Source organism: Schistocerca serialis, chromosome 3 (genome assembly GCF_023864345.2).
Source record: "Schistocerca serialis cubense isolate TAMUIC-IGC-003099 chromosome 3, iqSchSeri2.2, whole genome shotgun sequence".
NCBI classification, from domain to species: domain Eukaryota; kingdom Metazoa; phylum Arthropoda; class Insecta; order Orthoptera; family Acrididae; genus Schistocerca; species Schistocerca serialis.
Window position 1 is genome coordinate 282,099,669 of NC_064640.1, and position 25,431 is coordinate 282,125,099.

Sequence of the window (25,431 nt, forward strand, 5' to 3'; positions counted from 1 at the left end):
TGAACTGGTATACTTTAAAATCTTAGATTTCTGTGGAACTAGAGGAATACTCGAAAAAGTGTGAAAATTTCAATATTTGTATCAATGTGACTGCAAAATTTCCACTCATAAATCAGTGCAAACTCAGACTGTTCGTACAAGAGGCATTCCTAAATAGGTAGACCAGTGTCCTGGACTCTATCAATAACTAGTAGAATTCTAATTTTACTAGCATATCAATAAAACATGGTAAGTTCTTACTTAACTTCTGGGGCAGCTAACTGAAGTTACTTCAGTGTTCCATAACGGTTTTACACACAAAATGCCATTTAACATGTTCTTTACTATGTGATGAGACAGTCCTTTTCGAGGTACTACAAACTTACATCACCCGGTAAATTTTTACCATTTCATTGGTGATATGCAGTTTTAATAACACCATCATCGTAGGTTCTCTCACAGCTTAACTGCTATGATTGTACAGCAGAGTCTGAGAAGGCCCTCTGCAACGCTCCTATAGGTGTACCTGGACGCAGAGGCATATGGAACACCTTCCTGAAGCTTAGTGTGAACCCAGGCCATAGCTGCGAAATTCCTCTGCTTCTTCAATTAATCGCTTATGACTTTCTCATATTGGTTTTTGCTATAGCGACCTATTTTATTTACGATACAGGATAATCTTATATTGAATCTGAAAAAATCCTAGCCCATGATTTAGTAAACATTTTTAATAAAGAAGTAAAATTCGTGTGAAGATATAACCCTTCATTTCCAACACAAAATATTTAAAATTAACTGAAAAAAATAATCAACTCCGCAATCTGGCCCAGAATACCATGCGATGCTGATAGGCCGCCGCGTCATCCTCATTCATATGGCATCATTTGTATACGGTATGGTTCAAATGGTTCAAATGGCTCTGAGCACTAGGGGACTCAACTGCTGTGGTCATCAGTCTATACGGTATGGAAGATCCAATTGTCAGCTTTCTAGACTTGTAGTCGCAGCTTTTATTTAAAGAAATTCCTCAGTTTGCTTCACAAGGCTATGTTCGTTCCTTTCCAGTCCTCCCAACGAGGAAAATTCTCTGGCAGTACTGGGAATCTAACACGGGTCCTCCACATACCATTCAAGCATAGTGGCTTATCTGTTACGGAAGTTGATCGCACAACAAAATGGTACAGATATACTGATAAAATTTGGTACAGTTTTCTTACCTATTTAATTGAAAATGATGCAGAAATTTCTGAATTGTTTCCCAGTTCTAACAATCAGTTAATCTGCAATGTTTTTATGTTGTATAGTTGAAAATTACATTTTCCTCAATAAAGAAAATAATGAAAACATTCCAAAATGGCCTTTCGAACGATGTTTTCACGCTAAAGCTCAAATTTGCTGCTATTGTTTGCAGTGGCCCTAAATTTTACGAAAAAATGAAATATGTCGAAAAGTACTCTTTAAAATTAAGAAAAATACTTGATATTATTTGTCTTTACATAGATAGCATCGTATGTCTTCACATACATAGAATCGTATGTCTTAAAAAATTTAAAGCCGCCATTCACGAACGATTTAGTTGGCCAAATGACCTCGCACCAAGGCGGGAAACTCAGATGGACTGATGTGACTCAGCCGGCTCGACTGGTTTTTCGAAATGTCCAGAATACGTCGCGCCGAGCAACCGAGCCAATGTTAGCCTTATCTTGCTTCCGTGTGTGAGGGATCCAAGGGGGCAGTCCATCTGAGATTCCGGACAGTCCACGAGGTTTTTCGATTTGACGTCACTTCGGCGACTTGCGCGTCAATGGGGATGAAATGGTGATAAGTAGGACAACACAACACCCAGTCCCTGAGCGGAGAAAATCTCCGACCCAGCCGAGAATCGATCCTGGGCCATTAGGATTGACCTTCTGTCGCCCTGACCACCCAGCCACCAGGGGCAGACAGCGAGACCGCTTGGCTAATTAGATAGTTCATGTGTGCCAGTCTAGAGTAATGATGTCCTGTGAAAGCATAAATTTTCCTTTCCCTTTTTTTTTTTTTTTTTTTTTTTTTTTTTTTTTTTTTTTTTTTTTTTTTTTTTTGGAAGTTTCATTTTAGGTAATGTTCATTGATAATTTTTAGGGGTTTTTCAAATGAAGGGAATAGTAAGACAACTTACGTTTAGCATGGGGACAATTTCATTTTTGTTGTTGTTTATTATTTGTATTTAAGGTACACAGTTCATTGTGGATTGTAAATATCCGTTATTTTTTGGCTACTTATTCCCCTAATTTCATCTTCACGTGATTTTTGTTCCTTGGGTGTGTTCATTATAGGTTTTATCATGCTTATACATGATGTCCCAGGAGAAATGGTGAATATTCAGGGATATTACAGAAACGATAATTTGAAACAAAGAACTTCATACGAACGTATGGCCTGTTCCGAATGGTTTCCGAGATGGAGCACGTTTAATGTGAACTGTTATTTATTTTCTGTATCGTTCAGTACACTGTAAGATTTATACATGTTCAACAGTTAGTAAAAATTGCAATATGCGTTTTACAAAGTATCAACTAAAAATATGTATGTTTAGGACATTCACCTCTAAGTATTATCATCCACGTCACATTACAGCTTTTGACAGTACACAATAAATGTTCGAATTTCCCGTCGTCAACTTCAGTGCATTTGTGTACTCTTGGGTGAACATGTGCTGCTTGTTTCATTGCCTCTACACATTCGCTACTGAGGTTAGCAGCGTCCACGATGCGAGCAAACAGTTCATCTCGCTTATTCACCTTTCTTTTTACACTTCATACTTCATCCAACTCCATAAACAAAAATCTAATGGCGTAAGGTCTGACAAGCTTGATGGCAAGTTAACTCTACTACCACAACCAATCCAGTGATTAAGGTAAGTACGGTTGAGACGTTTCCACACAGGTTAGGTAAAATGTGGAAGCGCTCCGTCATACTGGAAGTGCATTGCAGTCCGCGTATCCAAAAGAAGTCCTCAAGATGGTCAACGAACGAATTTTCCAAAATTTCCGGGTAATTCTGCCCCGTCATTAGCTCTTCTGAAATGGCTGGACGCATCAACACGTTACTGATCATACCGCACCAAACATTGATCGAAAACCGAACTTGGAAACTGATTTCCACTGTATTGTGTGGATTTACATGTGATTCCATTCCTTGTAAATGTGGCTTCATCAGTGAATAGTGTTACGAGGTGCATTCAAGTTCTAAGGCCTCCGATTTTTTTTCTAATTAACTACTCACCCGAAATCGATGAAACTGGCGTTACTTCTCGACGTAATCGCCCTGCAGACGTACACATTTTTCACAACGCTGACGCCATGATTCCATGGCAGCGGCGAAGGCTTCTTTAGGAGTCAGTTTTGACCACTGGAAAATCGCTGAGGCAATAGCAGCATGGCTGGTGAATGTGCGGCCACGGAGAGTGTCTTTCATTGTTGGAAAAAGCCAAAAGTCACTAGGAGCCAGGTCAGGTGAGTAGGGAGCACCAGGAATCACTTCAAAGTTGTTATCACGAAGAAACTGTTGCGTAACGTTAGCTCGATGTGTGGGTGCGTTGTCTTGGTGAAAAAGCACACGTGCAGCCCTTCCCGGACGTTTTTGTTGCAGTGCAGGAAGGAATTTGTTCTTCAAAACATTTTCGTAGGATGCACCTGTTACCGTAGTGCCCTTTGGAACGCAATGGGTAAGGATTACGCGCTCACTGTCCCAGAACATGGGCGCCATCATTTTTTCAGCACTGGCGGTTACCCGAAATTTTTTTGGTGGCGGTGAATCTGTGTGCTTCCATTGAGCTGACTGGCGCTTTGTTTCTGGATTGAAAAATGGCATCCACGTCTCATCCATTGTCACAACTGACGAAAAGAAAGTCCCATTCATGCTGTCGTTGCGTGTCAACATTGCTTGGCAACATGCCACATGGGCAGCCATGTGGTCCTCCGTCAGCATTCGTGGCACCCACCTGGATGACACTTTTCGCATTTTCAGGTCGTCATGCAGGATTGTGTGCACAGAACCCACAGAAATGCCAACTCTGGAGGCGATCTGTTCAACAATCATTCGGCGTTCCCCCAAAACAATTCTCTCCTCTTTCTCGATTATGTCATCAGACTGGCTTGTGCGAGACTGAGGTTGTTTCGGTTTGTTGTCACATGATGTTCTGCCTTCATTAAACTGTCGCACCCACGAACGCACTTTCGACACATCCATAACTTCATCACCACATGTCTCCTTCAACTGTCGATGAATTTCAATTGGTTTCACACCACGCAAATTCAGAAAACGAATGATTGCACGCTGTTCAAGTAAGGAAAACGTCGCCATTTTAAGTATTTAAAACAGTTCTCATTCTCGCCGCTGGCGGTAAAATTCCATCTGCCATACGGCGCTGCCATCTCTGAGACGTATTGACAATGAACGCGGCCTCATTTTAAAACAATGCGCATGTTTCTATCTCTTTCCAGTACGGAGAAAAAAAATCGGAGGCCTTAGAACTTGAATGCACCTCGTAGGGAAGCAAGTGACGACTGTCATTTAACCAGTGATAAAATTATAGACATGTGGCATTGTCGCCAACCTGATGGCTGTAGACATTCTCTATGTGAAATGGGTACAAGTTTTCCACATGTAATGTTCGCCATACACATGTTCGTGACACATTGATATGTGCAGAAATTAGTCATGTGACGATTGTAGGACTACGCTGCACCGTTCCAACAATGTGTTGCTGCTCCTGCACAGGTTATTGAACTATACGTTCAGAAAAAACTGGGAATTTGGAACAATACCTGTTTCACACAATGCGCCAAAAATCTGGTAAAAACTCTACGAATAGGAATTTGACTTGTCGGAACCTGCTGACGGTATTCTTCGACAGTAGCAGGAGCACTAATATCGCAGAAGCCTTAAACATACTCCATATCTGTATATTCTCCATCAGTTTAGATGTCTGGCATTTTAGCCAGCGTATGTACAAATACAGTTAACCGATGCTTCTCTTTGATACACTCTCAGTCCCTCGCACTACGTCATTCGCCACGGACATCGGCATGTTCCACGTGCTAGTTTGATTGCAGAGAGACATCCTGACCAAAGAGGCTGAAAGCAACGATGTAGGCTGGACTACAATAAAATGTCAGAGAGGTTGGGTGGTTAACATACATAAGTATGCGTCACTAGCCCAAAAACAAATTTATTAGGAGAGTCAAATTAAAAGGAGACAGATGAATAAAAAGTAACTACACTCATGCTCATAAATTAAGGATAATGCAGAATGTGGTGCCATACTACGTGGCACTACACAAAACTGGCGCTAATAGCATAGGCACATCGGGAACACACACGGCACAGATCTGTAAGTCCACAGTATTGGTGATAAGTCGAGAAAACCGTCCCGAATCACATGTGCTACAAAACGCCACTGTTTCCTGCGCATGTACCCCGACATCAATATCGGATATGATCACCATGCAGAAGTACACAGGCCGCACAACGGGTTGACATACTCTGGATCAGGTGGTCGAGCAGCTGCTGGGGCATAGCCTCTCATTCTTGCACCAGTGCCTGTCGTATCTCCTGAAGTGTCTTAGGGGTTTGAAGACTTGCAGCGATACGTCGACCGAGTGCACCCCAGACATGCTCCATGGTGTTTAGGTCTGGAGAACAGGCAGGCCACTCCATCCGCCTGATATCTTCTGTTTCAAGGTACTCCTCCACGATGGCAGCACGGTGGAGCCGTGCGTTATCATCCATCAGGAGGAAGGTGGGACCCACTGCACCCCTGAAAAGGCAGACGTACTGGTGCAAAATGACGTCCCGATAAAGCTGATCTGTTACAGTTCCTCTGTCGAAGACAGACAGGGGTGTACGTGCACTAATCATAATCCCACCCCACACCATCAAACCACGACCTACATACAGGCCCCTTTCAAGGACATTAAGGGGTTGGTATCTGGTTCCTGGTTCACGCTAGATGAAAACCCGGCGGGAATCACTGTTCAGACTATACCTGGACTCGTCCGTACACATAACCTGGGACCACTGTTCCAATGACCATGTACTGTGTTCTTGACACCAGGCTTTACGGGCTCTCCTGTGACCAGGGCTCAGTGGAATGCACCTTGCAGGTCTCCGGGCGAATAAACCATGTTTGTTCAGCCGTCTGTAGACTGTGTGTCTGGAGCCAACTGTTCCTGTGGCTGCGGTAAGGTCCCGACCAAGGCTATCTGCAGTACTCCGTGGGCGTCTGCGGGTACTGATGGTGAGATATCGGTCTTCTTGTGGTGTTTTACACTGTGGACGTCCCGTACTGTAGCGCCTGGACATATTTCCTGTCTGCTGGAATCATTGCCATAATCTTGAGATCACACTTTGTGGCACACGGAGGGCCCGTGCTACGACCTGCTGTATTTGACCAGCCTCCAGTCACCCTAGTATTCTACCCCTCATAACGTCATCAATATGTGTTCTTTGAGCCATTTTCAACACACTGTCACCGTTAGTACGTCTGAAAACGTCTACACACTTACTCGCTGCACCGTACTCTGACATGCACCAACACACCTTTGCGTATGTGGACTGCTGCCAGCGCCACCGTGCGACGACCACAGGTCAAATGCGCCGCACGGTCATACCCCGAGGTGATTTAAACCCGAAAACCGCCCACCAGAGCGTTGTTTCACCATGTATCACCATTATCCTTAATTTATGAGCATGAGTGTGTATTGTTTATTATTTCAAAGATAATCGCCACAGCGGTTAATATACGTACCTCGCTGTGAGACAACGCAGTCATTGCCTTCAGGGAAAATTGTTCACGGTTGCATAAAGGAGCATGACTGCACCCAGGCGTGCACCTCTTCGTCCGAAGCAAATCAACGGCCACGAATGTCTTTCTCCAGGTCTCACAAAATATTTAAATCGTATGAGGAGAGACCGGGACTGTATGGAGAATATGTAAGGGCTTGCCAGCGGAACCTCTGCAATGTAATCCAAACATACATAGCAACTTGAAACTTGTGGTGAGAAGATGGGCGGGGGAAATATTTTGCAACAAAAATGATGCTGTCCGTCAACATTCCTGGTATTTGGACTTGATGCAGTTTTTGCAGATCGTCCATGTATCGCTGTGCGTCAGTTGTGGCACCATGTCCCAGAAAGTAAATGAGCAGCAGGCCCTTGCAGTCAAAGAGAAAGGTCCTCATGACTTTCCTGGACGGCTTTGGATTTTTCGGTGGGGGTAAATCCATGTGCTTCCTATCTTGGTACTAGGACACTTTGCCACAGTTGAAGCGAGTCATCAAGTTCAAGCGCCCAGGAATATTGACGACATCATTCTGTTGCAGAATAATCGGCCTGCCGCCCCCCCCCCCCCGCCCCCCCCCCTCCACCCACGTTGTACCAAGGTTGTTTTGACTACGATCCAGAAGTTTCAATGGGAAGCTCTTACAGATCCTCCATACAGTCCCGATCTCTTTCCATGTGGTTTCCATATTTCTGGAGCTCCAAAGAAAGACACTGGCGGTCGCCGATTTGCTTCGGACGAAGAGGTGGACGCCTGGGTACAATCATGGTTCCATAGGCAACAGCAAACATTTTTCCTTGAATGCATTGTCCTTCTTGTTTCACAGTGGGATAAATGTATTAACAATTGTGGCGATTACTTTTGAAATAATGAACAATTCACAGATTTTACATGTCTCGATGCCCATTATACATGAAATGTGTTCTATCTCGGAAACCTGTCTGCGTACGGCATATGTCGATATGAAGTTTTTAGTTTCAAATGAGCGTTCCTGTCATATCCCTCAATATTGACCATTCCTCCTGTGACGCTTGTATATACTGCTAGTTAATGTGTTGCAGGATGGAAGGGGCGGCCGTGGAGCAGACGGAAGGAGTCCCATGAAATATTTTAATATTCCCTTGATTGGAAGAATATTCTAAACATGGTTACAACGTTTCAAGACAAGTAGTAAAAGTGAACTCATTCAATTAAAAAGTAAAAGTGGTCTTGTCTCACAGTACCAATAGACAGGGAAAATGTAAACACCACGTGTCTTCAAGATCATACTTTCAGACCGTCCGAGGTTTTAAAGAATTAGGAGAGATAGATCATTTGATGTGTAGTACCATGAACATTGTAGTTCTACGAGTAAATATATAACACAAATTGTTAACAGCAACTCATGTTTAGAGGCTCTAGAAATATGCGGACAACAGAACCTACATACAATATATTATTTACTATATTCAGCACTGAATGTCTCCTCGTAAAATACCTCCTCGATTATAAATGACACTAATGATGTTTTTCACAGTCGCACATCCATCACCCACCCTCCCCAACACCCCCAAAACCCCAACCGCAAACTCTCTCTATTTAAAATCGACAAACTGTCCCACCATATAATAACTGACTACTTCTTTCGGTCACTACCTGACGAAACTGGAAAACGATGTAAATTTAATCACAATCTATAGTCGCTGGATATTGAGCTCCGACTCGAACCACGTTTGAAATGAATAAGTAAAATAAAAACATTGACTGGAGGCAGTGTTTAATTATTAGAGTACGTTCACTTAAAGTAGCAGTCACAGCTGCCTCACAAAAAGTAATGCCTGTTACTGACGATAACATTCGGTATATTATGGGTAATATTTTACTCTAACTCTTGTTTTCAGAGTCTTGAACCATTCATAATAATCAATCAATAACTATTCCTTCTCACACAAATCAACAGCTTCGAAACGACCACAAGTGTAAACAGACGATGCCTTCGAAAAAATAGCCAAAGGAATGAAAGAATCTGTCGCCACCCTCAAACCAAGTGTGAGAAAGTTGCAGAGAAATTTCTGTTGTTAATATCTCTGGCCCCTTACTGTCAGAAAATAATAAACGATACTGTTTTCTTGGTTCAAATGGCTCTGAGCACTATGGGACTAAACATCTGTGGTCATCAGTCCCCTAGAACTTAGAACTAATTAAACCTAACTAACCTAAGGACATCACACACATCCATGCCCGAGGCAGGATTCGAACCTGCGACCGAAGCAGTCGCGCGGTTCCGGACTGAGCGCCTAGAACCGCGAGACCACCGCGGCCGGCCTACTGTTTTCTTGGCAGAGACGCATAACTTCAATTATCCTCTAGGGTAGTTACTGAGCAGACAAATTCTGGTCCGTCAGCCAGAAGTAAGGAAACGGTTATGGCAGTATTTTACACATCTGTCAATTTAGTTGCTAATTATTATGAGTAGGAAAAACGCAAAAATAAACATATTTCATACACGTTGTCTTTGCTTACCAAAAATTACTTGTGAATTGTATTATTTCTATCAGCTTTGTAATAAGGGACTATTGTTTACATGTCACTGAAAAAATATTTTAATTCTTTGCTTGCGTAGTGTTTAACTCCTTTCCCTCGATTTGGAGCAATTTACGTTGTCTCATCCATTCATAAAAAATTTCGCGAATCACCAAATTCGAGTGAGAGTTTCTACAACCACTTTAAATGCCTCAGTTGCCTTCTAGTTGAAAGCCATATTTCCTGTTGTTTCCTTTTGAGTTTCCTTTGCTTTTTGCAAATGCAGAGTTCAGCGGCACCTAAGTTAAAGAAATTTTCGTCGTTCATAGCCACGGTAGTTTACTGAAAGCGCTTCACACTTCACAGTCACAAACCACTCCCAAGTGGGGACCCATAGCACTCGGCTCTGTGTGGCTCATTCGTGAGTATCCCCATCGTAAGGGCAGCGGTTAATCGAACCTGTCAAAACGGACTACGGCCAACTGAACGGCTCATCTGTGGCGGCCTTTATGTGGGTCATACATCAATTATTCTGATGATGTGTTACTGCCCAGTCCCTGTCATCAAACGACACGCCATACCTAACGCCAGCTGCTGCATGCAGTGCCGGAATAACCAGCTCCGCAGGGCATTCGAGGCTACTCACCGCCTGGGTCCTGCATAGGAAGCTGTACTTGCTTTCCCAAAGAGACAGAGCGAACGATACTCTTCTCAGGATATGCATGCTTTCCTCACGAATAGCTAACAAAATAAGAAGAACTGACGGCAGAAGTCACTCGTGGTGAGGTACGCTTTTGAAACTTAACACATTCCTAACCACCTCGAAGTCCGTGAAATAATGAGTCAGAAATTAAGTACAAAAAAGAAGAAACGAGAGTCACATACGAAGGACCAACTTTATTATGTATCTCATTATAAATAATCAAATATGTACTATCAAAGTACAGTGGTTGGTCAGAAATATGGAAACACAGCGAGAAATGCATGCTTAAACATAAATGTGGATGCAGACAAAGCCTGCAAGTTGTGCTGTTGTATCTGACAACGAACGGCATCTGTGCAGTTTCCTCAGTACGTTGCAAGTATCAGTCATGATCATAATAGTGTTCTGTCTAGTGCGTGCGTTATGTCGGTGCTAAGTGACTTTGTGAGCAAATTGTTGGTGCTCATATCGTGAGTGCTTCTATAACTAAGGTACCCGAAGGGTTTTGTGCTTCGGGAGGCATTATATCAAAGATTTATACCGCATACAGGGAAAGCGGAAGAACATCATCCGCTTAGTCTCAACGCGGAGGAAAATATCAGTTGAGTAGTCGTGACAGACGGTTATTGAAGAGAATAGCGACAGCAAATAAGAAGGTGAGAGCTGCAAAAGTTACTGCAGAATCGAATATCGCACTCGCGAACCCATGCAGCACAACAAGACAACGGAGCTCCGTAAGAGGGGAACCGAGGGGCGAGCTGGAATTCCAGAACCATTCGTCACTCATGCCTATCCCCGTCACAGGAAAACTCGGTGCCGAAGCTATAAAACTTGGACTCTGAAGCAATTGAAGAAAGTCATTTGGTCGGACGAGTCTTCTTTCACACTGTTTCCATCTTCTGGCGAAGTATACGGCACAAGAATGAAACATGGCGGTGATGATTTGGGAAGTCATATCGTGATATTCCATGGCACGACAGCTACTTTATAAGGTCGCATTACTGCCAAGGATTATAAGAACATTTTGACTGATCAGGTCCGTCCCATGGTACAATGTTCGTTCTCAAATGTTGACGCTGTATTCCTGTTCACACAGCTCGCATCGTCCAGTACTGGTTTCGTGAGTACGAGGATGATACCCTGACGACCAGTCACGAGATCTCCATATTTATTGAGCCTTTGTGGTCTGCTTTGGAAAGAAGGGTGCATATTCGCTACCCACCTCCGTCATCCTTATCTGACCTACCCACTACTTCGTAAGAAAAATAGTGTTATTGCGATGTAAGACAAGAGTGGTAAAATTATAGGACCTGAGTAAATGGTTATATTAACACCAACTACTATACGCCATTTGATCTGATCGTACGTTTTCTACCTAAAAATTGCCGAAACACTTGTCATAGGTTTATTCTGGGAGGAGTTAAAAGTAGTTTATTACAACCTCTGTTTTTTAGAGGGTGCCTTGTGTGATGTGTTCTTGCCAGCTTCAGTTTTAATTTAATATACGTATTTAGTCAATCTGCATGGTGATGGTAACGAACCAGTGAATTTTCATCCACAGGCCGCTTCTCAAAGAAGTGAAGAAGTCCTCAGAGACGCGAGTAGTCCTGGACTGTGAGCCGGACCTCATACTGGACGTTCTGCGCCAGGCAGACGAGGTCAAACTGATGCACGTTTACCAGTCATTTTTCATCACTTCTCTGGTGAGACATTATGGAGTCTGAAACTCATCAGAGTATCTATATTGGTGTGCAAAATTAAAGGCCGAAAGTAACGTCCGCTTAATGTATTACTCGATGAAAGTTGGACGATATATGTAAAGAACTACTACAGCATAGGACAGAAGGCAACTGAAAGAAATACGCAATGAGAAACTTTTATTCAAAGACAAAAATTACGTTCAAGTCACAGCGATTTGTGATGGTCCCCTGGACATTACAAAAGGCGGAACGTGGTTCTTGATAGGGTGTGTGGTCACTCTGGACAGCAATACATCATGTTCTGTAATGTGCTCGCATGCTGGCCACAAGGTTGGTAAGGAGTTCTTGTGGTAGGGTCCCCATGCTTCCAGCAACACGGTTGCCAACTGTTGGATGCTCATTGCTACATGTGGACATTATGCAATACATCTCCCCAACGCATCACACAATTGTTCGATGGGATTAATGTTGGGGGAAGGGACAGGGCAGTCCATTCGCCAAATATCCTCTCCTTCCAAATGCTTCTACACCTGCGTTGTTCGATGCGAGCGCGCATTCTCTTCAACAAACATGACGTCATGGGCGAAAGACGCACATGGGCAAGGAGTACAGTGTCACAGTTGTTCCCGCGCAAAGTCAAGCGCCGGCAAGCCAGTCGGGAACGTTAGAGCAGAGAGGGCTGTGAAGAAGATGTCAGCCAATAGCACGTTGACCGACCCTTCTCTAGGACGGCAACGCTACAGCAGCGGACTCTAGTCGAAGTGAACATAATCGCCGCTCCCAACTGGTCGCGCCCAGTTTTACAGAAGCGTCAAGACCAGTGACCTGGATAGAAGCATCCACTGTATTACTTGACTTGTATTGGAATCGCTACACTGAACGGCATTGATTATATTTCGTGTCACTCTTTGCTTGCGACACATCTGTGTTTCTCAAAAATAAGTACTGTCATTTACTGTCTGTAATAAAATTCATTAATACGATTTTCTTGAATTGTTGTCTAGCGATCGGAGAAAGCAGGTTTCCTAGGCACCCCATATTTGACGAGTAGGCAGGATAAAACAACAATAACGTAACCGTGTTCAAAGATTTCGTAGTCAGTGCGCCCATGCCACAATCCACCCTCCCCACTACACCATAACATCTGGACAAACAAAATCAACATGTTAGAGACGATGCTGGACTTAGCCACATATGGCGAGAGGTGAGAACACCATAATGCACCGAGAAACATTGTCGCACATGGTCGCTTTTGTGATACTGGTGTTATGTAGGGAGGCATAATGTTGCATGGGCGTACTTCCCTCCAAATCTTTGAAGACGGTTCACTCACCGGTCAGTGTTATTGTGGCACTGTACTCCTTCCCCATTGCGTTTTCCCAGGAATGCATTCGGCTCTGACTCTATTTGTATGCATGACTATGGCGACCACATCGAACAGCGAAGGTGGAAGAGCTCTTGGGATGAGAGGATATTCGGCGAATGGACTTGCCTGTCCGCTCCACTACATAAATCCCACTCATGAGGTGTGGTACGCATTGGGAAGACGTATTGCAGCACGTCCGCATGCACCACCGACTATCCAGCACTTCCCAACCGCGCTGCTGGAACAATCGAACGCTCTGTCACAAGAACTGCTTACCAACCTTGTGAACAACAAGGGAGCACGTTGCAGAGCATTCACTGCCGTCCGTGGCGATCAAACTCCCTGATAAAAAGCATGCAGTCTTTTGTAATGTGTAGGTGACTATCACAAATAGTGGTCACTTTACTGTAAATACTGTATTGAATAAAAGTGTCTTTTCTGTTGGTCTCACTGCGTATTTTCTTTCTATTATCTTCTGTACTCTAGTGTACTGTACTCTACTACACTGTAGCAGTTCTTATGTATGGTCCGAGTTTCATAGGTCTATGTTCTCGGCATTGACACATCAGCGAAAGTTACTTTCATTTTTAAGTTTTGCACACCAGTGCATTTAATAAATAAAATTTTATTTGTTTCACAAACACAGTTATTACACTTTTCAGGTACAGATATGATGCTTTACAGCCTGTTATTTATACAGACAGTTTACTATAATCAGTTAACATATTATGTCGTCTTCGTACTTATTAGAATAAGCATTACTCGCTCACTTGAACTGCTGGTGACTAGAAAGTTTTTGAAACGTGCTGAAGATCCAGAGAAAACATACGGTAGACTACAACTCCAAAGAATAGCTGATGAACAAAGGTGTGATCGGTATGGCAACTTTGAGTACCACAGAAACGGCAATGCTCATCTGATCTTGTCATACTACTATCATTAGCTTTTATCTGAAGTGGCTGAACTCTGTCACATAACAGGGTGGAAACAATGGAGGCTTGCCACCTCTGCAAAAGTGAATCGTCAGCAAGTAGTGACAAAACAGATGATAAATACATCTTGCTGAATTCACAGTATTATAGCTTGTGACTACTGTCGGCGAAGGAGGTTTGTGTTTGGAACATGGAAAAATGGAAACGAGTAGTCTTGTGCAGGGGTTCCCAACAAAATTATTTCGAGTATCCCCTCATCGAGCATGATTGGTACCTTGTCATATCACAGCATCAAGTACCTAAAAAAAGCCAAATTAAGAGTCTTGTTATACGTTTTCTATTTTTGGTACTTAGGAAAAACATTGACATATTCACTATTGGAAAAAATATTAAGCTTAAAAGTTTTTCAATTTAGCCACCATTGTCATTGTTAAATTTTTGATTATTGATCAAAATCTTTGTCTTCAAATCTGTGTATTTAGTATAACAAACTCCTTAAAAAAATAGAGTGTGATAGTGTCAGTTGGGTCTAGGAAGACGCTAGACGCAGAAGTTAGCGTTCGCTAAAGCTCTGCTCATGCAGGAAACGGCCAAAACAAAAAATCTGTTATCATACGAAATATATTTAATATATTTTTTATTCTAATAGCATCTTGCGGACCCGTCTGGCATAGCTCGCGGACCTCTGAGGGTCCGCGGAGCACCTATTGGGAACCACTGGTCTAGTGTGATGAATCAAATTCCAGTAACGTCACTGATACAGGGTGGTCAAAAACAGTGTGAAAAGCTTGTTTATGGTGTTGAAGAGAACGATGTGCTGAGAAATAACCGTTAAGGAAAAAATTCTACCTGTTGCGCCGTTTTCGAGTTACGGAGTGTTGAAGGTAATCGCGCGAGCAAATTCAAGCAGCCTGCTAAAGGCAGTGTCACCAAACCTGTTCTCAAACCGAACAAACGTGGCGTTTGCTCACCTACCATAAATTTATCACTTCCGAAAAAGGCACATTTCAATTATTAATGGCATTGTAACAAGTGGTAACTCACGAACCCACAGATTTATGTGCATTACAGCATTTTAGAGCATCAAGTGCATTAGTTTGCGTTCACAATAAACTGATTGGCTAACTTCAATGCTAAATGACTCGGTACGGCGCAACTTACCGAATTTCTTTCTTAACAATTATTTATCAGCACAACCTCTCCAAGCTAATGTCCTTGACCCAGTGGCAGCAGCGGTTTCCATCAGGTCCACAAAGCTAAGCGTTCTCAGGCTTGGCTAGCACTTCGTTTGGTTATCGTCCGACTCTGCCGAGTGCTATTGGTAAGCGGGGTGCACTCAGCCCTTGTGAAGCCGATTGTGGAGCTACTTGACTGAGAAGTAGCGGCTTTTGTCACGGAAGCTGACAACGGCCGAGAGAGCGGTGCGTTGACCACATGCCTCTCCATCCCCGCATCCAGTGACGCGTAAGGCCTGAGAATGACACGGCGGTCGGTCGGTACCGTTGAGCCTTCCGCGGCCTATTCGGACGGAGGAGACTACCTCTCCTGCAACACCATTACAGACTTTTCAGATTGTTTTTGACCACCCTGTACAGCCATATAACGCTGCGTTGTTAAGAGAACCGTTGATTGATACTACACACTGACTGTGGCTATATTATCTAGTGGGGAACACATGAGTGTCCCACAAGGCACTATGATACATGAGCTTTTCTGTAGTAAGATGGGCTATTGGTAAATGTTCTGGGGGTTGAATGTCAGCTACACAGGACTTTTGTTTATACTGGTGGGAGCTATCCATTCTTGGTGTCTCTTTTCGGAATAAACGTTTTAGCACTATAGTTTGTAAATAATGTCTAAGTATGATTTTATGAATTACTGGCTAAGGTTACAGTAGATATGGATAGAGTCTTCATCAGAGGAAACAGTTACAGAAACTTAAAGAAATATTAAAAAAGGCATTCTTCAAATTTTGTAGGAACTACGTAACAACGAACTTAACAAACTCAGATTTGGTGAAAATGTGTATATTCGAGACACATAGTATCAAGATGAGGCATATCAATTAATCCTGGAAGATGGAACGTATTTAGACTAACCAGTTCCAAGAAATAAGAAACAAATAAAACTTATGTAATATTGTGTGTACAAACCAGATGGCAGAGGCAACATACAGTAATGGAGAAAGAAGCTCTTGCTATCATACATGTTATGCAAGAAGTCATGCATTATCTGACTCACGCAATTGCTGACAAAAAAAGCTGAGTATCTACTACAGCTCTGCCACGAAAATGAAAATGACGTTTGCCATACGAAATTACGTCACTGAAGGGATCGTATCTGCTGGTGAAGCATGTTTACGCTACCTTAATATGGTGATAAATTATGAAATTGGAAGTGAAACAACTTCAGATTGCTGTATTTATGGTAAATGATTGGACATGTGGCATTACAGCATCGGTAGAGCAAAGGAGTAAAAGCAAAATAGCTCATAATCCCACAAGAGCTGTTGCAGATGGTCCCTGAGATTTTGAGAAAATAATTATGGTTACGATACTTCTAATCCATCCCAATGAACTGGTTTTTGAACATATGTATGAGAGCATAAAATCATTATATTTGCACCAAAAGTGAACTTAACATGTCAATCATTTAGTTGTAGTTTTTCACATCGAACGTGTAACAGAAAGTGCAAACTTGCAAAGTAGGCATCGTTAGAGAATAAATGCAAAGCTGTAGAATCATATATGGCTACGGCAAAGATAAAAAATTAGAGAGATCTTTGTAAAGAGAAAAATCCATATATGACTATTACGAACTCGGATCCAAGTCAGTATTAGGCGAAAGAGAAAAGGCTCATAGGAGGAATGAATATGTTGAAGGGCTACGCAAGAAAAACGACTATAAAGACAACATTATGTATAGGGGGAAGAAGTAGATTGATATGATGTGATATATATGAGAGACTTTAGCCGAAATAAAGCACCTGCAGCAGGTGGTAGTCCCTCAGAATGATTAAGATCATTGCAAGAACACTCCACGATAAAATTGTTCAACCTGGTATGCAAGATGCGAGAGAGAGATGAAATACCATCAGACTTCAAGAAGAATATTGTAAGTCCAATTACAATGGCAGCTGTGAATATTACAGAACCATCAATTAAATAACAAATGGTAGTAAGATACTGACACGAATTATTCACAGAAGAATGGAAAAAAATGGTATGCCGCCATCCGGGAAGATCGGTTTATTTTCCGGAGAAACATAGGATCACACGAGGGAATACTGACCCTACGGCCTGTATCTGAAGATACACTGAAGAAAGTAAATCTGCGTTTAATCACTTATAGATTTAGAGAAAGCTGTTGACAGGTTCGATGGTAATACACTCTTTTAAATACCGATTGTAGCAGGTATACAAAACCAGGACTGAATGATTGTCTGCTTGTCTGCAATTCTGCAGAAAGTAGACTACAGTTACACGAGCCGAAGGACTCGAAAAGGAAGCAATAGTTTAGAAGGGAGTAAGACACTGTTGTCGCATATGGGCGATGTTATTCAATTTGCACCTTCAGCAAGCAGTAAAGGAAACCAAGGAGATATTCAGAGGTAAATTAAAGTTCAGGGAGAAGAAACAAAAATTTTGAGGCTTACCAATGACATTATAACTCTGTCGAAAACTGATTAAAAGCTGAATATCAACAATGGAATGTGGTCGAATTAATGAGGCTGTGCTAAGGGAATTAGATTAGGAAATGAGACACTAAAATCAGAAATTACTTTTTTAGGGTGCAAAATAACTTACAGTGGCTGTTCTAGAGAGAATATACAACGCAGACTAACAATAAACAGCAAGAAATCGTTTCTAAAAAAGAGATATTTGTTATCATTCAATATAAATTTAAATGTTAGGAACTCTCTTCTGAAGGCATTTGTCTGGACTGTACGATTGTGAAAAATGTACTATAAACGATTCAGGCAAGAAAGGAATATAGGCTTTTGCGATATGGTGCTACAAAAGAATGCTGAAAATTTGATGGGTAGATCAGATTACGAATGAGGAGGAACTGAAAACAATTGGGGAAAAAGAAACTTTTGGCTCAACTTGATTAAAAGCAGGGGACGGTTGTAAAAGGAGACCAGTGGCTGACTACGCTAAGCAGGCTTTACTGGTCGTAGGCTATAGAAGTTACGCAGAGATGAAGGACTTTACAAAGGTCAGTCTAGCGTTGAAAGCTGAAGTCAACAACAAGAACAACCACAAAAACAGCAACAGAAGAGTAATATTGAGCCAAAGCTATACGTGCTTGAAACTATGCATAATAGAAAAAGTTTCTTCCGAGAAAAAGGCACTTTGAACGGCCGATTACAACGATATCTTCAGTCATTACAAAATCTAACGAAAAGCTATTTCAGATTGCCGTTTGTTAGGCAATAGCTTAATCTCATGGACTTTTGTTTTGGAAATTCAACCTGAATATGGATTGAATTTCCAAAAAAAAATCCATGATATCAAGCTATTACCTTACAAATGGCAATCTAAAATACCTTTTCGTTGGATTTTGTAATGACTGGAGATACTGCTGTAGTCGGTCGTTCAAATTGCCTTTTGCTGAGAAGAAATAGCCATTTGTACACAAGTTCGTTATATTTTGAGATGAGGACATAATATTGTAGCTACTGAATTCATCAGTGTACATTAATATGTAATATTTAATTCTTATGCTCATAAAGAAAAGAAAATGGAGAACAATAGTGAATATTCATAAAATTTTTTGCATGTCGTAAATTATATGAATTGTAGACAGTTGCAGATAACCTAGTAGTTGTAGATTTCCTTTCGATATGTAATAAAGTACGGAACTATACAGTATTTGTAATCATTCACAGGATGCCCACACTGTAGACTACACGCAGTTCCTGAAGAGTGGAATAAATATCACAACGTTGCGTTTAATCCAACCCGGGCGGGAGTCCGTCATTAAGAAGATGCAAGACTTTTCTTATGGAAAATATTACAATAGAGAACTCCTGAAGCCAGAGAGAATCAGGGTGAGCTACGTTCCGTTTGTCCCTTTCTCCGCCGCTTAGCTTTTAGGTTTAGATGCATAGCTGATATTAACAACTGTCATAATAAAGCTGTGGAGCTATTCAGCAAAGTAATATTCCTGTTTCATAGGCATCACTTATTAAAATTAATTAAGAAAATGATTTTTTGTTGTTACCTACTTACTTCTGACCACCATTAACTCTCAACAGTTTGTCAAACAAACCTCATCTGAATATTGTTCTTGTGAGGAAACAGTGTTTGGAAAGCATGGTGCGTCCGTTGCCTAAAAATGTACACAGTCGACGGTAATTTACTTTTCTTGTTGGCAAAAAAGATAATTCGCAAAAGATAGTTATATTAAGGCCAAAGTCGTCACACATTCTTATTCGTATGTAGTAGATGGAGCAAGACATGTTGACTCATTTTCAGTACAAGAAACAACCATTTTTTCATAGGAATAGTGTTATTGAAAAGAAGAAAATCTTTCTCATGAGCGCAAGCACTTAGAATGTCTTCTTTTTACATTTTGTGTTTTATGCTCACTTCAAGTCCTATTCTATTCTCTTATGTCTTCCGCAGTCCTTCTGATACAGAATTTGTTTTCAAGCTTCATTTATTTTAAATGCATTAATGAACATCATCAAAGACCAAGAAACTCCCCGTCACAGAAATTTAGTAGCAGATAAACCTAGTGAACGCGCTCTATGAGTATACATCAGTATTAAATGTCATTTAGATTTACAAATATATACTCAAGAACGTTGAAAATAGCGCACAAGGGAGGAATATCGATCGAAATGAAATTTATTAGACATAGTGATACAGATGAGAGATTCACTTGGTCCCAAAATCAAGACAAGTACAGTGCAACATCAGTAACGCATTGGATCACCTTTTGCTGCAACACATGCCGCAACACGGTTCGGCATCGAGTTGATCAGACGTCTGATATCGTCCTGAAGCAGACTGGCCCTCAACTCTTCGACAGCCACCTCCAAATCACGTACAGAGTGGCACGGCGGCTTCTGGCGTTGGAGCTGGTCCCACACATGCTCTGTAGGGGCAATTACAGGGAGCGGCCGGCCATAGAAGATTCGAAATATGACGTAGAAAGTCTTAACCAACTCGACCTGTATGCGGACGAGTGTTATCTTGCTGGAAAAGTGCCCTTGGTACACCATGTATGAAAGTTTCCACATCTGGCTGAAGAAAGACATCAACATAACCCTGGCCTGTTAAGGTTACACATACCACAATTACAGGGGATCGGCTATCGTAGGCTATGGCTCCAGCTGTGCGGACGGTGTGGCGCACGACAGCGTAGGTGGAACTGTATCGATTACCAGGCTGTCTCCACACCCGTATGTGGTTATCATCTCTCCCCAAAACGAATCGGGATTCGTCACTAAACAACATGTTTTGCCAGTCTGTAGCAGTACACGCCGTTCTCGCTTGGCACTACTGTAGACGGAGTTCAGAAATGGTTCAAATGGCTCTGAGCACTATGGGACTTAACATCTGAGGTCATCAGTCCCTAGAACTTAGAACTACTTAAACCTAACTAACCTAAGGACATCATACACATCCATGCCTGAGACAAGATTCGAGCCTGCGACCGTAGCGGTCGCGCGGTTCCAGACTCAAGCGCCTAGAACCGCTCGGCCACACCGGCCGTCTGTAGACGGAGTCGCCGATGTCTCGCTGCTAAAGGTAGCACACGACAAGGGCGCCTAGGTTGCAAATTCACATCCTCAGGCATGGTATGAGGAAAAACTGGAGGCGGTACATCTACTTTTATCGTGATGCGAGCCACTGTAGGATCCCTGATCGCTTGCCGCACGATTCTTCGACCACCTCGCTTCTTCTTCTTCCTCGTCGCTCCAGATAAGGTACGTCGCACGTGGGTGCTATCTCGTGTCCACTGCTCCCAACATCGTATCATGGAACACTTCGAAGGATCGACCTTGCGAGCCACTTGACGTGTCGACTAGCCTGCGGTTTTCATGCCGCTAGGTAGACCCCTCTCAAACTGGCTTAACGGTGAGAAATGTCATCTAACACTTCCACGTGGAAGTGAAATGTGCATGTCACTAGCGCCTTCCGTCGTGTACACAGGTTGCCTGATGCAAGTCCTTCCAGTTGATGCCACTTCGGCGACTTGCATGTCGATGAGAATGGGATGATGATTAAGACAACACACCAGCCAGTCCCCGAGCGGGGAAAACCTCCGACCCGGCCGGGAACAGAACCCTGTCCCCTTGCATGGCATTCTGCCGAGGTGACCACTCGGCTATGGTGGTGGACATCCATTAGAATCGCCATGGGGTGTAGCCGTGTGGTCTGGGGCGCCTTCTTCACGGTTCGTGCGGCTCCCCCCGTCGGAGGTTCGAGTCCTCCCTGAGGCATGGGTGTGTGTGTTCTCCTTAGCTTAAGTTATATTAGGTAGTGTGTAAGCTTAGGAACCGATGACCTCAACAGTTTGGTCCCATAAGATCTTACCACAAATTTCCAAATTTTCCATTTAGAATTCTACAACTACTAACGTCCTCCTCGAATCGGGATGTGATCGTCACTTGAATGACTCGCCCACTATGCACCGTTTAAATAGGTCCCTGTCCGACTGCAACGCCACTGCAGGGTCTGTGGGCATGCGCACTGGCACCAAAATTGGACCATTTGGATATCTGACAGCACTGAACTTATCTCCGAAGTTTAGCGTTTTTACCGTTCTCCCCTCTTCAGTGTTCCTGGGTGTATGTATGAACTATTTCAAGATGGTGTAATTAAACCTTGTGCTATTCGGTTACTATAGAGATAGTAGTAAATAAATCCGTTCCAAAATGTAATTATTGCGAATGCTCACATTAGAAGAGAAAAACAGTAGCTGTGAAGTGTTCTGACATTTAAACAGCTTTTATCGGATACGACATCGCAATCTATCTTACTAACGATTTGTTTAGGATAGCTGGGATCATACAACAGTCTCGATCAAGTGGCGCAGTCAGGATATTCAGTGTTTTGAAAATACACATATCTATCTCACTGGTATGTTTACATATTGGCCTGATCCCAGTGAAATTACGTAGATTCTCGGAAACTGAACAGCATATGTTGCTGGGTGACGAATCGATACGACTAGTTGCGTCTGATTCACTGTATGTATGAAACACTGCATTGTTGGCATTATAATCTTCATATTCAACGCCATTACTGATACCGACTATTTCTCAAACGCGGCTGTCGTTCGCGATCAAACATTTGCAAAACAGCCAGTTAGACACCTTGGGTAACGTAGTACTAAAAAAAATGGCTCTGAGCACTATGGGACTCAACTGCTGTGGTCATAAGTCCCCTAGAACTTAGAACTACTTAAACCTAACTAACCTAAGGACAGCGCACAACACACAGCCATCACGAGGCAGAGAAAATCCCTGACCCCGCCGGGAATCGAACCCGGGAACCCGGGCGTGGGAAGCGAGAACGCTACCGCACGACCACGAGATGCGGGCAAACGTAGTACTGAAATTAATTCGAGAGCTATCAGATGCGTGTATCACGGGGCAGTAATACATTCATTAACTATTTCCGTGGAATGTGAAATCAGCCACAAAACACCTTGTAATGATACACTAAAGGAAAAACAATACGTAACTTCATCAGTTGAACTACGGACCAATGTTCAGTTTGAGATATAGTACAGACTACATGATTTGTCAGTAATAAGAATATAAAATACGCTTAGCACCAGTTGTATTCACTGGAGTGACATAGCTGTGAAAAGTGTCTTCGTATATCGACAGCATCAAGATAGGAACTCCGAAGATCGGATGATGACAGCAATCATCTGTCGAAACGGGTCATCGTGAAATAAAATTATTACCCAACGATCTTGGCTGCAGATGAAATTTCTTTTCATTAGTTCAACACATGGCTCCGAACACATACCTTGTGTAACCTATTTACCCACGAAGGAGGTAGCTTACAGAACTCTCATTCGACCAATACTTGAATATTGCTCGTCAGTCTGGGATCCGTAGCAGATAGTATTCAGAGCGAAAATCGAAAAATGGTCCAAGGAAACAAAAAGAGTTACTCACAGGTTCATTTAGGAAGTATCACAGAGATGCTCGTCCAAAATCAGTGGCAGGTGCTGCAAGAGAATGGAAAACTAGTTGTCAGTCGTAGGCAGTAGTCCGGTCAGTCAGGCGGCAGCCGCTGGCCGAGCAACAGCAACAGCAGGGAAGTAATCGATTTTAGGACATTTTTAAGAGTTCCTAACCGGGAGCGAATTATAAAGGTCCATCTGTGTGACTTGGTAGCTTATTTTTTCTATTTCTGCGTCTTAAATTAATATTTACGAGACACAGTTCTTGCGTTTTCAATTGTGTCAAAAAGTAACCATTTTTGTGACCTTTTAGAAGTTTCTAACGAGGAATGAATTATTTAGTCTCATCTGTGTCCCTTGGTAGTTTAGTGTTTGAATCTCTGCGTGATAATCTAATTTACTAAACACAGTTCTTCCGTTTTCGTTAGTATCTACAGCAGAGTTCTGCAGTTGTTGTCGATAATCGTTTGTCTGTGTAGCGTAGTTTACCACGGTCTTTAGTACGGATAGGGACTGTGATTGCTGTGTGAGGACGAGAGCTGATTTGGAGACGCTTCAGTCTCAGTTCTAGACTGCGTTGGCTTCGGTTACACAATTTGAGATTGCAGTGGATGGTGCGGCCGGAGTGGCCGTGCGGTTCTAGGCGCAACAGTCTGGAACCGAGCGACCGCTACGGTCGCAGGTTCGAATCCTGCCTCGGGCATGGACGTGTGTGATGTCCTTAGGTTAGTTAGTTTTAATTAGTTCTAAGTTCTAGGCGACTGATGACCTCAGATGTTAGGTCGCATAGTGCTCAGAGCCATTTTGCAGTGGATGGGCATCACTGTTGCGGAGCGGCCGTGGGGATCAAATGGACGTGTAGCACGACCCACGAGTTGGCTGATCGTTTCGCACAGATGACCAGCCCAGTTACTGCTCTCACTGAGGCTGACCCGTCACCTGTGGTCAAATGGGAGGTCGCGTAGGGGCGTGGCAGACTGCGAAAGACTTCCCGGGGCCCAAACGTAAAGCCTCCCTGGTTAATATCTCTCACTCAAGATGCAGTCGCTTGACCTGTTTCTGAGGAAACCTCTTAACCTGCAAAATATGGACAGTCACAGGGGGTGGGATTATTGGAAGTTGGGTTCAAAAATGGTTCAAATGGCTCTGAGCACTATGGGACTTAACATCTTAGGTCATCAGTCCCCTAGAACTTAGAAATACTTAAACCTAACTAACCTAAAGACATCGCACACATCCATGCCCGAGGCAGGATTCGAACCTGCGACCGTAGCAGTCCCGCGGTTCCGGACTGTAGTGCCTAGAACCGCACGACCACCGCAGCCGGCGGAAGTTGGGAGCCCCAGGACTAAGTACGTTATAGGGTTCCTTAGGACATGATTACCAACAAGGTGAAGGATGCCTGTGTGCACTCCATGTGCATAGCAAGTGAAGTAATTCCGGATACCATGAAGAGCACAGGATGCAGCCAGCTGTAGGTGGTGGCTCACGTCGGTACCATTGATGTACGTCGCTTTGGACTGGAAGAGATTGTCTCTGGCTTTTAGCGGGTGTCTGAAGTAGTAAAGGCTACCAGTCGCGCTCAAGAGATGAAAACAGAGCTCCCCATTTGCAGTATAGACGACATGACCGATTGCGGACCTCTACTATGGAGCCAAGTGTAGGATCCGAATCAGAGGCTGAAACCGTTCTGTGACCATGTAGGCTGCAGATTCCTCGATTTTCGCCATTAGGTGACGGCTTCTCGGATTGCGCTAGGTAGGTCAGGAGCCCAACATACGCAAGAGACGGCTACACAGGTAGAGGGCACTTGTGGCGTGGACTGTGCGATGTTTAGGTTAGAGAGCCAAGAGGAAACACAAACAGGGCTTCAGTCTCAAAGGGTGCAAGGTCGAATACAGGAAGAACGTAGATCTAGGACCATCGATATAAAAATTGTAAGCTGCCATAGCTGTGTTGGGAAAATACGAGAGCTCCAGAGCTCGAAGCGCTAATAGAACTCATTGATGCTCATCTCGTTATAGGCACTGAAAGCTGGCTAACGTCAGAGATAAATTCAGCAGAAATTTTTGTGAAGGACTTAACAGTGTTCAGAAAGGATAGGCTCAATACAGTTAGCGGTATCGTATTTGTTCCTGTTAGAAGTAGTTTATCTTGTAGCGAAATTAAAGTAGACATTTCTGTGAGTTAGTATGGCTAGAAGTCATTCCTGGCAACAGAAATAAAATAATAATTGGATTCTGACATCCCAACTCAGATGATACAAT

At 42.9% G+C, this 25,431-nt stretch overlaps 1 protein-coding gene across 1 annotated transcript in view; it reads left to right on the top strand.

Moving 5' to 3' along the window:
* The window catches only part of LOC126470789 (glutamate receptor ionotropic, kainate 2-like), a 373,922-nt gene that overhangs the window by 38,723 nt on the left and 309,768 nt on the right, over positions 1-25,431 (top strand). The window contains exons 2-3 of the mRNA XM_050098799.1: positions 11,572-11,713; positions 18,900-19,061. Coding sequence (XP_049954756.1) covers positions 11,572-11,713; positions 18,900-19,061 — 304 coding nt within the window. The remainder of the gene's footprint in view (positions 1-11,571; positions 11,714-18,899; positions 19,062-25,431) is intronic.